At 39.0% G+C, this 15371-nt stretch overlaps 1 protein-coding gene across 3 annotated transcripts in view; it reads left to right on the top strand.

Annotated features, from left to right (window-relative positions):
• Nucleotides 1–15371, top strand: part of EML5 (EMAP like 5) — a 103165-nt gene that overhangs the window by 54227 nt on the left and 33567 nt on the right. For all 3 annotated transcript variants that reach the window (XM_068148733.1, XM_068148732.1, XM_068148734.1), the window contains exons 21-27: nucleotides 901–1042; nucleotides 2808–2960; nucleotides 4779–4910; nucleotides 5351–5439; nucleotides 6242–6418; nucleotides 7895–8096; nucleotides 9088–9214. In XM_068148733.1, coding sequence (XP_068004834.1) covers nucleotides 901–1042; nucleotides 2808–2960; nucleotides 4779–4910; nucleotides 5351–5439; nucleotides 6242–6418; nucleotides 7895–8096; nucleotides 9088–9214 — 1022 coding nt within the window. The remainder of the gene's footprint in view (nucleotides 1–900; nucleotides 1043–2807; nucleotides 2961–4778; nucleotides 4911–5350; nucleotides 5440–6241; nucleotides 6419–7894; nucleotides 8097–9087; nucleotides 9215–15371) is intronic.

Raw genomic sequence — 15371 nt, 5'->3', positions numbered from 1 at the left:
TAAGTTGTCTCCTTGAGGTTTACTTTTGGATTTTATTTGTAATTTCATTGAAAACATCTCAGTGTTCTTTACCTTACCAAATGGACTGCCTTTTTCTTAAGCCTCACTAAAGAACAATTTTTTTAGGCTGCATCATCATGATTTTCTTTCATGTGTTGTGGCTATAGGCCCCATTTAAGTACTGAAAAGCCGCAACAATGTCTCTCCAGGGCCTTGTCTTGTCCAGCTGAACAATTCCAACTTTCTCAGCCTTTCTTCACAGGAGAGGTGGTGTAGCACTCTGGTCATTTTTGCGGCCCTCCTCTGGGCCCACTCCTACAGGTCCCTGTCTTTGTACTGAGAACTCCAGACCTGAGCATAATACTCTAGGTGGCATCTCAGGGGAGCAGAGTGGAGGGGCAGAATCAGCTCCTTTGACCTGCTAGCCATGGTTCTTTTGATCCAGTTCAGGGTATGTTTGACCTGGCCTGTAGGCATACATTGTTGTGTGACGTTCACACTGGCACACTTCTTCGAGCTTGTCCAGGTCCCTCTGGATGGCATTCTGTCCCTTAGGCATGTCAGCTGCACTGCTCAGCTTGGTGTCATCTGCAAACTTGCTGAGGTGCACTCAATCCCACAGTCTGTCATTGGCATAGATGTGTGTGAGGATTATTTCTCAGGTAGAGGTTTCCTGTTACGCCAATTATTCATTTGCTCTTTTTATTGTAAATATCAGGGTGAGATTTTTTCAGGTTTTCTATATTTCTATTCAGCTGTTTCCTTATTATCTTGTAAAGATGTGCACCTTCTCTCTCTGGATTTTTTGTGTTGTTTTGTTTGGTTTGGTTTAAACTTCCTTAAATGTCTCATTTCAGTTTACAATACAAAGTCATATGATTCATTATGGTTTTTTTGCAGGGTCACATGGAGGGGGAAGTTTGGGGTCTAGCTACTCATCCTCATTTACCTATTTGTGCCACTGTAAGTGATGACAAAACCTTAAGAATATGGGATTTATCTCCTAGCCATTGTATGTTAGCTGTTCGCAAATTGAAGAAGGGTAAGATGCTTAGTATGAAAAAATATTTAACTGTTGTTGTTTGCTAACATGAATCTTTGGAAAGCAAGACTGAAGAAGTTTTTTCTTTGCTCAATTAAGTGTGATGTTCGTGAGTTATGTAGCCCTTAAGCTACTATTTGAAAGATCTCTATGTATTGCTGTTCTTAAGATTATTTGCAATTGTAACATACTTAAGTTAGTGACTTTACAAGAAAATTTGATTGAATTGCTTGAATCTATGTTGTTACTTATAGTATTGTAAGCTTTGCTGAATGGTGGAGGACTTAATCTAGAGATTTTTTGGAAGAAGTCTTAAAAGTAATGTTGAATCTCTTTGTGAATGTTAGAAGAATATGAAATGTTAAGGAAAGGCAATAGTCATAAAATTCTTACTTATTGTATACCATATAAGTAAATTCTGCTTTGACAGATGGAAAATCAGTTACAAGTCTTACCATATCACAAGACTTTGTGATTATGCCAGAGTGGCTTTAACAATGCTCTGTGTGTGTGTGTATATATCTATATCTATATGTATGTATATATGTTTTGCTAGATGAAGGCTTTATCTGTTTGGTGTTTAGTAAAGTATTATGATGCAAAACTTTTAGGTAGCTTAGTTGAAGGTGATTTTTATTAATAAAGTAAATATAAGGAGTTATGAGCTGACACAGGTAGTGATTAAACAATAAGGTTTCAAATTGGTGAAGTCTGCTCAAGTTTTAAAGCCAATATTTTGTAATGTTTTAGTGAGTAGTTTCGACAGGAGAATAATGCAATGACTTCATTTTTTCATGAGACACATTTTGAGATGCTTTGATCTTACAAATCACCAATGTAGTGTACTTAAAGAGATGGATACTCTGGAAAGGAGATAATGTTTGATAATTACAAGTGGCAAGACTCTATAAACAAAACTTGTAGCTGAGTAACTGAGCAGCAGAAGTCTCAGGATGTTCTAGTTGATTGCAGGAGGGCAATATTGTGTGATAGTGGATTTTTCCCAGAACATATTGAAGTATTCGTGTAATTTACAAGAGATTAATCAGAGTATTTTTGGTGTACACTTTTCATCTGTGTTCAGCTGACAGAAATGAAACTGAAAGTTGAGTGTGGAGAAGGAAGCACTGCAGGATCATTAATGAGAGGGTTTGAGGTGAAGTCAGCTAAATAAAGAAATACTGTCTGCAAGTTAATTACAAGACCAAATAATGGGGAAAAATAATTATGCTAATGGAAAATTCTGGCATGGAAACAAATCTGTGTAAGCTGACCACAAATAAATTTAGATTGGAAATTAATTTTTTCCAAATGAAACTTGACATTTTTATTAAAAGGATTATAGGACATAGTGATTATGATAGCAAACCACTGGATTCTGTGGATCCAGAAGGTCTTTTCCAGCTGTTTTCTCCTTACCAGAGCAAGAGGTAACAAATAACAGGCAGCAGCTACTAAGAAGGAGAGAAAATTAAAAATATAAAGACAATAGTGATTAATCTGAATTACTAATGTGGAACATATTTCAATTAATATGCAAGTAAATAATTAAGATTCTGGGGCTGCGTACCTGCCAATTTGCCAAGAGCTTCTGTTCGCTGTCACAGATGTAGAGCTTGGAAATTATCTTGGTAGCATCTAAGAAAATTAATTAGACTATGAGATATACTGTGAGAATAGCTTTTCTTTGCTACTGGAAAAATAATTTTAAAAGAGGGATTATACACTGTAAATGACCTAAATGTCGTTTCCATCTTCTTCATAGGAGGTAGATGTTGCTGCTTTTCTCCTGATGGAAAAGCATTAGCCGTTGGTCTCAATGATGGAAGTTTTTTGATAGTTAATGCAGATACCCTGGAGGATCTAGTCTCTTTCCAGCACAGGAAAGATGTTATTTCAGAAATCCGATTTTCTCCTGGTAAGTGATTTTAAAATGAAGATTTTTATATCAAGGTTGTTCAAGCAAGCTTTGTAACTATTAAAAGATAAAAGAGGTAGAGATGTGTGGTACTCTTTGGCATGTAACAATTCATAGACTCATAGAATATCTCTCAGGTTGGAAGGACCCATAAGGATCATGAGTCCACCTCCCTGCTCCTCACAAAACTGCCTAAAACTAAACTGTATGATTAGATGTCATCCAGGCATTCCTTGAATTCTGACAGGCTGTGGCAAATTTCCTGTGGAGTCTGTTCCAGTGACAGAGATTTTATCAGATGCACCCTTGGACCAGCATGGTCTGGATTTGAGGTGCCTGTGGAGTAGAAGAACGATTTGAGACTCCATGTAGCTTGCGGACACATGGTTCACTGGCGAAGGCAACAGACTCAGCACTGCTGAAGCCTGGTACCAGTGCTGCTGGTGACTACGTGCCCTGGTGACTACATGACCAGGGCCTTGTTGCAACAAAGCAACCCAGGAAGAGACCTGTGTCTGATGGAGGACTGTGTCTGTCTGAAGGACACCTCTGAAACTCCAAATAAACTACACCATCCATATCAGTCACCTAGTACAGCCATCTTGCATGAGTCCCAGAGGAATCTGTCATGTGGCATTTTTAAGCAAAAGCCAAATAAAATCTGGTCAGACCCAGAGAGCCAGGAGTACATCTTGTTGTTTGCTTGAGAACAGACACATACATCAATGGAGCAGGGTAGGTGGTGTAGCCAGATCATGCCTATTGCTGCCAGATACGCCCGAAGATGGTCCTTTTGTTTTAACCTCAATGCTGGAAATGGCCCCTTCATCTCTTTAGGCTTGATGAGACATACAGTTGGTGGCCGGAACTCATTAGTGGCCCGGAGTAACAAGTTAGCCGTTCACTGCCGCTCTCTCCAGCTTATCTGCAGGGCAGTGCCTGCTGTTATCTTTCTTCCTGAAGTCATTCACAGTTCTGGCATGACCATTACAGTCTCACAGTGCTCTGCCAACATGAGAGCCATCTGAGGTTCTGGATATGGCATGCACCATGTAAAAATAATTTTAGCAAAGGCCCTACATCCTTGCTTCTGCGCTCATATATTTAGCGCAGAAGGGGAGAAGAAGTAAGAATAGCTTTATGTGTAGTCTGTTACACACAAACTGAAGAAATTATAACAATCAAGATGGAAAGGAGAAAAATCAGTACTTCCTCTCCTGAATAGCTTTCACTTCTAAAAATAGACTTGCATGGAAGTGTAAGACTTTCATCCCTTCAGCTCTATCTTTCTGGACAAGAACTGCCGGAACAGAAGAGTGTTTCCTTCTCATTTCTTGACTTAGATTTCCAAGAGTAACTTGTTTCACAGTGGTGGAAGGAGCTGAATGTGCAGTCAGATCCTCTGTCCCAGCCCCTCTAAGGGCAGTGCCTTGAAAGCAAGCATCTCACCCCATTAGTGACATTTTAATGCCATTTGTAGTTTGCACAACAAGGGAAAACCCCAAAGATTATCTCCACATATTGACACTGATTTCCATGTCCTGGTGTGGATCCACAACCAGCAAATATGCCTGTAAAGTTTTGGCACTCTGGAGTGTTAGTGTTTCCAGTGTCTTTCTGGGCCTGACCACACAAAAGAAAATTCACCTCAGCATATACAGGTTCAGGACAGGCAATGCAACAGGTACATCCATGCATGTTGGTAAAGATCATCTTTCCATGTGCCTTGGATTTCACCAAGCACAAAGACTATGTTTTGGCAAATGTCAAGAATACTAATTCTTGATAATGTTTTATGTTTCTAATGACGTGTTTTAGGAGCTGGGAAGTACTTAGCTGTGGCATCCTGTGATAACTTTGTAGATATTTACAATGTAATGAGCAGTAAACGAGTAGGAATCTGCAAGGGAGCCTCCAGCTATATCACACACATGGACTGGGACATAAGAGGTAAGTAGCATTCATTCTAAAAACCTGCTATTAAGATTGATTGCTTTATAAACTAAATACAGTACATCTACAGAATGATTTCGTGATACCACTGACAGATTTATTTCTTCAGTTTATGAATATGCTCACAGCATCTGAATAAATATAAACCCATGAATTTTCCACTGTTTTGTATTTAGAAGTTGTGCAATTTGAAGTAAAACAGATGTGTCTGTATATTGATTTATTTGGTTCTGTATTTGTTGTGTGTTGGTGGTGGTGGGTTTTTTTGCATTGTGTTTGTTTAACTTCTTGAATAATGTACCCTGTAATGCAGTTGCATCTGTAGTTCAGGAATTTGTGTACTTGTCAAAAATAGCCTTTTTTTTTTTCTTTTGTAGTTTTTGTGAAGTGGAATATTCAGTATAATGTTAATTTCCAATATGTAATGTATTTTATAGGGAAGCTCTTGCAAGTCAACACTGGTGCTAAAGAGCAATTGTTTTTTGAAGCTCCTCGTGGGAAAAAACAGACAATTCCTAGTTTGGAGGTAAGGAAATAGACTTCCTTCCCAATTTGCTACAAATTAGAGTTACGATGCAACCATCTACACCACAGAGAATGATGTATCAAACTGTAATTTTAAGTGTCAAAAACCCTTCTGTTTAGGCATTTGCTATCCTTTGTCCTTTTTTGCAGCCTATTCAATTAGGCAATGTAATCAGAATGATAAAATACATAGGGGATATCACATTTGTCTCTTCTGTTAGGAAATAAACATTTGGCTGAATTGCACACACATGAAGATCTCACTGGACTTCCATATGCCACTTTTGGTACCTAAACAGGTTTGAAAACCTGTTGCAGATTACTTAGCCTTAACCTTGCTGTGGAAGACCTCGTGTCTCTCTTCATATAACAATACAGTATAGTATACATAATAGGCATAGGCAAATGTATTATGTTTTACCTGTATAATTGATTTGTTTTCGCAGTCATAGAGCATTTTCATAGGACAGAGAGTGAAAGAGAATCATTTCCAAATAGTATTTTTTGCAAGATTTGAAGACAGCACTGACAAATGCAGTTAGTTTTCTTTAACCTGGAAAGGGCTGGGAAAGTCAAAATTTGTTAAATACTTGTAGAGGTTTTGGAACTGGAAGCAAATAGAGGTGAAATGAAGGGTCTCAAATGAAATCCTGAATAGTTAGAAAATAAGTGGCTATTATGTTAGAGTATTTTCTTTTAGATGTGACATGTTTTTCAGTGCAAGGAATTTGTCTTGAAATGAGGTATGGAAGAAAACTGCCTGAGAAGAAGCATGCTCTGTCTTAAACAAGTTGTTTTTGTAGGTAGAAAAGATTGGCTGGGCATCATGGACAAGTGTTTTGGGCTCTTGCTGTGAAGGAATCTGGCCAATAATTGGTGAAGTCACAGATGTAACTGCTTCATGCCTCACTAGTGATAGTAAAGTGTTAGCCACAGGAGATGATTTTGGATTTGTGAAACTCTTTCGATACCCTGCTAAAGTAAGTAATTTTCAATTGTTCATGGAAAAGACTGATTGATAAAGCTGCCTTTTCAAAACTGTAAAAATTCATCACTCAAAAATAAATAGTGCTTTTATACTTCTGCCCTAATGGTCAAAGAAGGCATTCAGTATTACCCTGCAATTTGCAATGCATTGAACTTTCAGTTAGTAAGAATGACCATTCCGGATGAACCTAAAGAGTCATCTCACGTAGTGTCCTATAACTGACAGTGCTAAAGGCATAGAAAAAAATGGAAGACTGAGAATGGGTCAGACACTGTCTGATAACATCTTAGGCATTAATACCTTCAGTGTGTTTTCTATCAGTGTCATTTTTAGCCCCTTAAGCTCTTGTTTTGGAAGGTAATGAATGTTTCTTCCTCACCTTCATTTCAGTCATCATTTTATACACCTTCATTCTGTCCAACCTCAGTCATTTTTCTCTAAGATGAAGAGCTTTAGTATTATTCAGCCATGCATCATAGAATAATCCATTCCAGAAGCACATAATGTTTCTACTATGCTTCTGGAATCTTTCCAGTTTTTCCTCTATCAGTATCCAGTTTTATTGTATCATGAAATATGTCTTAAATTTTGAATGTTTTGCCATGCTAGGGATAGTGACAGTGTACTCAGAGTATTTTATGTGCATTTTGTTCCTAATCTAATAAACACTGATCCAGTGTTTATTGCTGGAGTGTGTTTATAAACAAATTGTTGCTTGCTTAGTATGGAAGTATGGTTAACATTTCATGAAGTTGCAATAGAATAGCATAGCATAGCATAGCATAGCATAGCATAGGATTAACCAGTTTGGAAGGGACATTTGAGATTGAGTCCAACCTATCAACCAACACCATCTAATCAACTAAACCGTGGCACCAAGCACCCCATCAAGTCTCCTCCTAAACACCTCCAGTGATGGCGACTCCACCACCTCCCCGGGCAGCACATTCCAATGGCCAATCACTCTTTCTGTGAAGAATTTCTTCCTAACATCCAGCCTAAACCTCCCCTGGCAGAACCTGAGACTGTGTCCTCTTGTTCTGGTGCTGGCTGCCTGAGAATAGAGACCAGCCCCCACTTGGCTACAACCTCCCTTCAGGTAGTTGTAGACAGCAAGGAGGTCTGCCCTCTTCTTCAGGCTAAGCCACCCCAGCTCCCTCAGCCTCTCTTCATAGGGCTTGTGCTCCAAACCCCTCCCCAGCTTTATTGCCCTCCTCTGGACACGTTCCAGCAAGTCAACATCTTTCCTAAACTGTGGGGCCCAGAATGGACACCGTACTCAACTGTGGCCTAACCTGTGCTGAGTACAGGGAGAAGAACTCGGCAAATCATACAATGCATACAAACGGAAACCAGCTGAAGCATAAATATAAAGAAATTAAGACTGTGTTGTGCACTGGCAACTCTTTTCAGTTTTGTCTAGTATAGTGGTTAGATTCAATCTGTGCTTTTTCTTCTCTCTTCTTAGGGAAAGTTTGGAAAATTTAAGAGGTATGTTGCTCACAGCACCCACGTAACTAATGTCCGTTGGACCTATGACGACAGTTTGTTGGTCACTGTTGGAGGAGCAGACACCTCTTTAATGCTGTGGACTTATGAAATGGAAGGACATCGGGATAGCAGGCAGTGTGACAGTGAAGAGTCTGATCTAGATTCTGAAGAAGATGGTGGTCAGTAATAATTAATAAAACTAGCTGGATTATTCTGTCTCAAGGAGACTTTATTAATGGAAAACTGCTAATTCAGAAATAGTCAAGTTTTGTATATGACTGGTTTAATCTTAAATAATGAAAACACTTCCAAAAAATTAAGTAAAGGTTTCTCTGGGGGAAAGGACTGATAAACTGTTGTGAAGAAATACTGCTTTTGAGTCAGAGTGTGCAAAAGGGCTCTTGACATCCTTTAAATGAAAAAATAAGAAGTGCCAATTATAGGTAAGTTCCAAAAATCTATCTGGAGAAGTACATTAATCACAGTTTAGATTTGGGCACTGACTTTAATGGAATTACGTTGAAATACATACAAAGTGAGATCAGCGTTACCCTGATGTTACAGCCATCATGAAAGCATGGTAGACCAAGGTAAACTGATGCTCAAATATGGAACAATCTATTGCAAGTACATAATATCAATACTTACAAAGTGCTAATTACATTTTGTAGAATTAAATTATGCTGGTTTTGCCATACTTAAATGTTTTCCTTTTGATGTTACAATTTCAAGAGTTAATGAGCCTCCAGATTTATTCTTTCTGTGCCAAGTGCAATCTTTCCTCCTTGTCAACTCCTCAGTTTTCAAGCATTTTTTAATTATCACTGCTACTTGAAATAGTTCTGTGTAACAAATAACTTCAGTTTTCACTAAAATCTGCTAAATGACCAAAGAAACACTCTAAATATTAGAGGAATATTCCAACATTCATTGGAAAAGAATTTTCATGCACTGTCTTTCTGCTTTTTGTGGAGTATCTTTTAAGAGTGTTTGTGATTCTCAGCTGCTTTCTCTTCTTATGTATTTGTTACTAATGATACACAGTATAATTGTTGTTGTAGTCCTGAACACCTTTGAAACCTGCACAAATTATGAATTTTATTTTTTTTTAATTATTTTTTAACTTGGTGTCTTACTTAGTTCTGATACTGTTCATTCTCATTTTGTTAGGTTATGACAGTGATGTGACAAGGGAAAATGAAATTAATTACACCATCAAAGCCTTATCAACGAACATTAGACCAATGTTTGGAATCAAGCCTCATCTACAACAGAAAGAGCCAACCTTAGATGAAAGGTAATTGCTAAGTTACAATTCTAGCCTAGAAAACAATCTGGAAAGATGAGTAATAGTAAAATGTTTGGATGATATATGCCTGAGGACTAGGCTGTATCTCTTATTCTGAGAGTGCAAAAGAGTGCAAATGATGTATATGTATTATTACGTTTGAGGACATTCTTGAGATAATTATTTGCTGGTGTTTGATGTGTGTGTTCTTTTTTAAATTTAAATACTGAATGGTATTTAGTGACTAATTCATCCATTACTTCTCCTTGCATTGTTTCTGTCTCCAGATAATTACCACCTTATTTGAAAAATCTGTCCACAGTGGTTCTGTGGTTTCTACTAATGAATCTTAGAAAATGAGGTTCATTGCTCTGCAGTGTTAGTTGTATGGCTTGCTTCACTACTGCTTTAGAAGAAAAGGGGCTGGGGGGGAGAGTAGAAGACCAGTAGGTAAAGCAGATGTGAATTGAGAAAGAATTTACAACCAGTACAACACTGTTTCTTGTTGCATCTGCAATAGAGCACAGGACCCTGCAAGTTGATGGCTGTTGTCAGCAAAAAAGGTGTGGACAGTGTATGTGAGGGAAAAGGAAAAAGAAGTTTTCCTAACATGACACAGTGGCAATTGAGGAATGCTGGTATTAAAGGGGGAAGTGAGGAAAACACAACATAGTATCCTTAGGTGTAAGGAGAAATACCAGACTGGAAACTCCCTGCAGGAAAGTGAGGAGTTCTGTTATGATGCACGTGCCTCTTTTCTGCACTGAAGCTGAGATCTGTGATACCTTTGTTGAGAAAGGCAGCCTGATATTTGTGGAAGCATTGGTGTTGTCTTTTGTTTTTAAATGGTGTTGCTGAAGGACAGAGTAGATGCTCGTGTGTAACACCATGGCTCCCTGTCTTGCATTTAAAATGAGATACAGTCTTTCTGCTCATTAATTAGAGATAGCCAATGTGGAAATTAGAAATAACCTGCATGGTATCAGCCTTTCAGATTTATATTTAGTCTTGTTAATGAAAGCTGTAGTGCAAGATTTTACTTTGTTAAAAAATGATATTGCAAAACTCTTGCATTTCAATAGTTGCTTCTGGAAGTAGAGTGAGGTGTTTGATTCAAATAAAATATCAATAAAATGAAGTAAGGCAGCTGAGCTCTGATTCAGAATTTACAAAAGTTAATGCAGGCATCAGGATTCTTTCATGGTTTAAAAGTTTAGGGCCACCAGACTTTAGATAAGTTTTTGTGAAGAATAAAACCAGGATGTGGTTGCTATATGCAGTTTAATTTCTGTTCTGTGGAAGTAATTCTGTATAAGATCGATAAATATTTTAGTTCATTCATAGATAATAATTTCATCTTTATTTCCCTTTTGCTTCCTATGAAGGCAGGGGGTAGTGAGGTAAGTTCATTTACACAAAATCCAGAATCAAATGCATTCTGATCACTTAAGCTGCTTCAGAAAGTGGTTATACTTTGAAATAAAAGTGAAAGCGTTAATAGTAAAGAATTAAGTGGTGGCTTACTAATAGATGGAAAAGGAACAAGGGACAAAGAATAAGCCTAGTTCTCAGTTTGAATAAAGGTGAGTGAGTGCTAAATGAAGTGAAGAAATCTCATCCTCTTCCTCCGTACTTTGGTATGGCTGAGAAATGAGTTGACTGAAGTAGCTATGATCAGAGAGCTTTCATAACACCTTGTTAACTTCTTTAAGACTGTGTCACAGTGTGTGTCTCTGTCCAAAAGTAAAAGTGCAGGGAGTGTGTTGCAGAGATGCCTGAAGTTGCCATATGAACAGTATCACCCCACCTGCACTGTGCTGGTGCTGAAAAAGCTTCAGGGACAAGAGGAACGTTACTGGCTTGGCTGCAGGATTTTACCAATGCACCTATAGTACTTAAGGATCTGAGCTGCTAGGTCCACCCAGCTTTCACATGACATGCAGTCACTAGCTCAGGTGCTTGTGTTAGGTAATGAGTCTCTGCACATACTCTGTTTAGAATACCTGCATACTCAAAAACTTGCTCTTGCATTTGTAGCACAACAAATACACTGTAGGCTATCCTTCAGACTTGTAGGCTTAGCTGCCAGGACACTTGGACCTACACTGATGGAGGACTGCCCTGGTCCCTGTTTCCATGGATGAAATCACATCTCTGTGGTGACACATGATAGAATTGTGTGATCTTGGTGTATTCTTCTTCACACACCTTGATAATCAAGAAAGCCACTGTCTTATCTAAATTTTAGATCATACCTCTGTGTTGATTCATTTACAGAGTATTTGGGTATACTGCTGTGGTGGGTTGACCCTGGTTGGATGCCAAATGTCCACCAAAGCTGCTCTATCACTCTCACTCCTCAACTGGACATAGGTCTAAGTTCTTTTTACACACACACAAAAAAAAACCCCAACCCTTCTGTCAACTTACATGATTTGGGAAAGCAGAGAAGCCAGGAATCAAAATGAAAAATCGTAGCAAGAGGTTTTCTATTAACAGCTTCTTCCCTCTCTCTGTTCGCAGAATAAATTAGCTTGCAGGAAAGTTTAAATTGTAGTCAACTTTGGTTTGTTTGTTTGCAATTTTAAAAAGAAAGCAGGACTTTTTTGAAACTAACCTTTCTGTAAATCACTTTCTGCACATGGAAATGTATATTAGTGCAGGTCATTGAAAACCCTGAAATTTCATTCTTCACAAGCAGGAATTTTATATTCATTAGTTACTTCTGTTACTGTGTCTGAGCACTAGCCATAGACTAGAACAGTGTTACAGAAAGGAATAGTGTCCCTTTACCAGTTTAAGGTAATTACTTTTTCTGCTTCTGCTTTCTATTTATGGTGGCAATAATTCCTAAGAATTATATTGTCATTCCAGCACATATTTATATTTCCCATTTAACTGAGTGGGATTTTTCTGTACAGATGATAGATTTAAGTAACCTCTGAAGTTATGAATAATCCCCTTTTTGTAAAAAGAAGTAAACAAACCAGAAAGTCAATAATAATTGCAACACCTAGCCTTCAGACAAACTTGTATAAGTAATCCTTTTCTCTTTCCCACCTGCTGCTGAAAAGAGGTTCCAGGTAATGCTTTTATTTTGCTATCTAGTCTGTATTTCACTGTATTTTCCTTTAAAAGCCATCTATCATGTTGGGTGCTATACTATGCACTTAACACTCTTCAGAATATTGCTGTGTTACAAATTTTAAATGTATGAGTATTCATAGAATAGTCTGGGCCAGAAGGGACCTCTGATGCTTGTCTAGTCCAACCCAACTAGACCAGGCTGTCTAGGGCCTTGTTGAACCTTACCTTCGATATCTCCAGGGAAGGGGCCTCAACCACATCCTTGGGCAACCTGTTCCAGTGCTCCACCACCTTCATGGTAGAGAACTTCTGCCTGATATCCAATCTAAATCTGCCCTTCTCTACTTTGAAGCCATTGCCCTTTGTCCTGTCGCCACAGACCCTTGTAAACACAATCTCTCCCCATCCTTCCTGTAGGCCCCCTTCAGGTACTGGAAGGCTTCTATCAGGTCTCCCTGGAGCCCCCTCTTCTCCAGGCTGAACAACCTCAGCTCCCTCAGCCTGTATTGTACTGTTCCATACAATAAACTAGATATTTATTTGCATACCAATATAAAATTCATTCCTTGGACCATTAAACTTGCCTATGTTTTGCTAATAGTATTTTTCTATAATATTTATTAAAACACAGAAATGAGCCCTCTCTCTGCTCCCCATCTGTTTTACATGCAATGGCTCAGTCTTGCCTAACATATCAAGGTATACATGTTGCTAAATTACTTAAGTATTAGATTACCTATATCTACATTGATGTGTACAGAATGGCACTGCTCTTAGGACACATAAAAATGATTATGACTAATCATTGTCAAGAAGCAGTATTTAAGAACTATCAAATTTCATTATCTTCTAATGCAAATCAGACTGTTCTTTGCAGGTCCCCCAAGGGATGAGGTGCCACTATGGTAACCCTCACAGAAAGGGACTTTTTCTTTTGTGCCTGTAATTTACTCTATGAAATCATGCTCAAAGTAACACTTGGATTTTTAAAATAGAAATAAATGTTGTAATTGTCATAATTTGTCATAGAACTCAAAAGGATTCATGGCAGTTTTGCATTAACCACATAAGACCATCTCTTGTTCTGTTAATAACTTCAGAAATTAATTTTCAATATTAAAAATAGGAAGTGAAATACAATGTCATACAGGACATGAGTAGCAGTAACAACACTATTGAAACTATGTCTAAAACCATGACACAAAGAGATTTGTTTCTCACACTACTCCAAAATGTTTGTATTCCCTTTTTATGCTTTTATAAAAAGAAATATTGACATTTATACACTGATTTTATTTTAGTGTTGAAAATAAAGTGCCAGTTTTCCCTATGATAGATGGCTGGAATTCCTTCCACATGTTCATACTGACCCCATCCATACATTCATTCACCCCAAAATGTTATTCATGCTCTCCTTGCCATCTTTTGCACACAGTTTTAAAGCATGCAAGCCAGTTATACATGCAGTTATATTGACCAGTGTGTGTTGTATGTGCCATCAGCCACTTTCCTACATATTAAATGGCAAATGAAAAATATCTTCAGCTTTTGTACCTTTAAAAAAAGAAAAAACACTTGGAAAATATATTCTGCTTGTAATTTGCATTCCAGTTCCACTGCTCTGAATCAGTATAGAATTAGTCTTTCATAGATGTGTGGATACTTGTGTAAATTGTTTAGGTGACTTCTGAGGCAGTATAGCTGAGTATAAATTGTCAAGTTTTACTCATTTTACATTCACTTTACTAATTTGTATGATAATGTGCAAATGTACATGTACTCTAGTGCTTGGCAAATGAAAGGCCTTTGACACCATCCCCCACAGCAAACTCCTGCCCAAGCTGGCAGCTTGTGGCTTGGACAGCAGCACTCTGCGCTGGGTCAGGAACTGGCTGGCAGGCCAAGCCCAGAGAGTGGTGGTGAATGGAGCCACATCCACCTGGTGGCCAGTCACTGTTGGGGTCCCTCAGGGATCAGTGCTGGGCTCCATGCTCTTTAATATCTTTATTGATGATCTGGATGAGGGGATTGAGTTCATCATCAGTAAGTTTGCAGATGACACCAAGCTGGGGGCAGGTGTTGATCTGCTGGGAGCGTAGGAGAACTCTGCAGAGGGACCTTGACAGGCTGGACAGACGGGCAGAGTCCAACAGCATGAGATTTAATACATCCAAGTGCTGTGTTCTACACATTGGCCACAGCAACCCCATGCAGTGCTACAGGCTGGGGTCAGAGTGGCTGGAGAACGTACAGGCAGCAAGGGACCTGGGGGGTACCGGTTGATAGTAGGTTGAACATGAGCCAGCAGTGTGCCCAGGCAGCCAAGAAGGCCAATGGCATCTTGGCCTGTACCAGGAACAGTGTGGCCAGCAGGAGCAGGGAAGTTATTCTGCCCCTGTACTCAGCACTGGTTAGGCCACATCTTGAGTCCTGTGTCCAGTTCTGGGCCCCACAGTTTAGGAAAGATGTTGACTTGCTGGAATGTGTCCAGAGAAGGGCAATAAAGCTGGTGAGGGGTTTGGAGCACAAGCCATGTGAGGAGAGGCTGAGGGAGCTGAGGTTACTTAGCCTGGAGAAGAGGAGGCTCAGAGGAGACCTCCTTGCTGTCTACAACTACCTGAAGGGAGGTTGTAGCCAGGTGGGGGCTGGTCTCTATTCTCAGGCAACCAGCACCAGAACAAGAGGACACAGTCTCAAGCTGCACCAGGGGAGGTTTAGGCTGGATGTTAGGAGGAAGTCCTTCACAGAAAGAGTGATTGGCCATTAGAATGGGCTGCCCGGGGAGGTGGTAGAGTTGCCATCACTGGAGGTGTTTAGGAGGAGACTTGATGGGGTGCTTGGTGCCATGGTTTAGTTGATTAGATGGTGTTGGATGATAGGTTGGTCTCAATGATCTCAAAGGTCTCTTCCAACCTGGTCTGGTCTGGTCTATTCTAGTGTAGTCTATATTTTTATTTGTTTATCTGTACCACCTTTAAGTATAGATGATATCTTCAAGTAGTTGTATACTGTGAGATTGTTTTACTTCTTCTCCTATTCTATCACAAGAGATTAGCAGACAGCAGATGTTAATAAAAAT

Source organism: Melanerpes formicivorus, unplaced genomic scaffold (genome assembly GCF_026170545.1).
Source record: "Melanerpes formicivorus ecotype bairdi unplaced genomic scaffold, bMelFor1.0.p_v2 SCAF_17, whole genome shotgun sequence".
Classification (NCBI taxonomy): Eukaryota; Metazoa; Chordata; class Aves; order Piciformes; family Picidae; genus Melanerpes; species Melanerpes formicivorus.
This window is presented reverse-complemented; position numbering and strand designations above follow the sequence as displayed.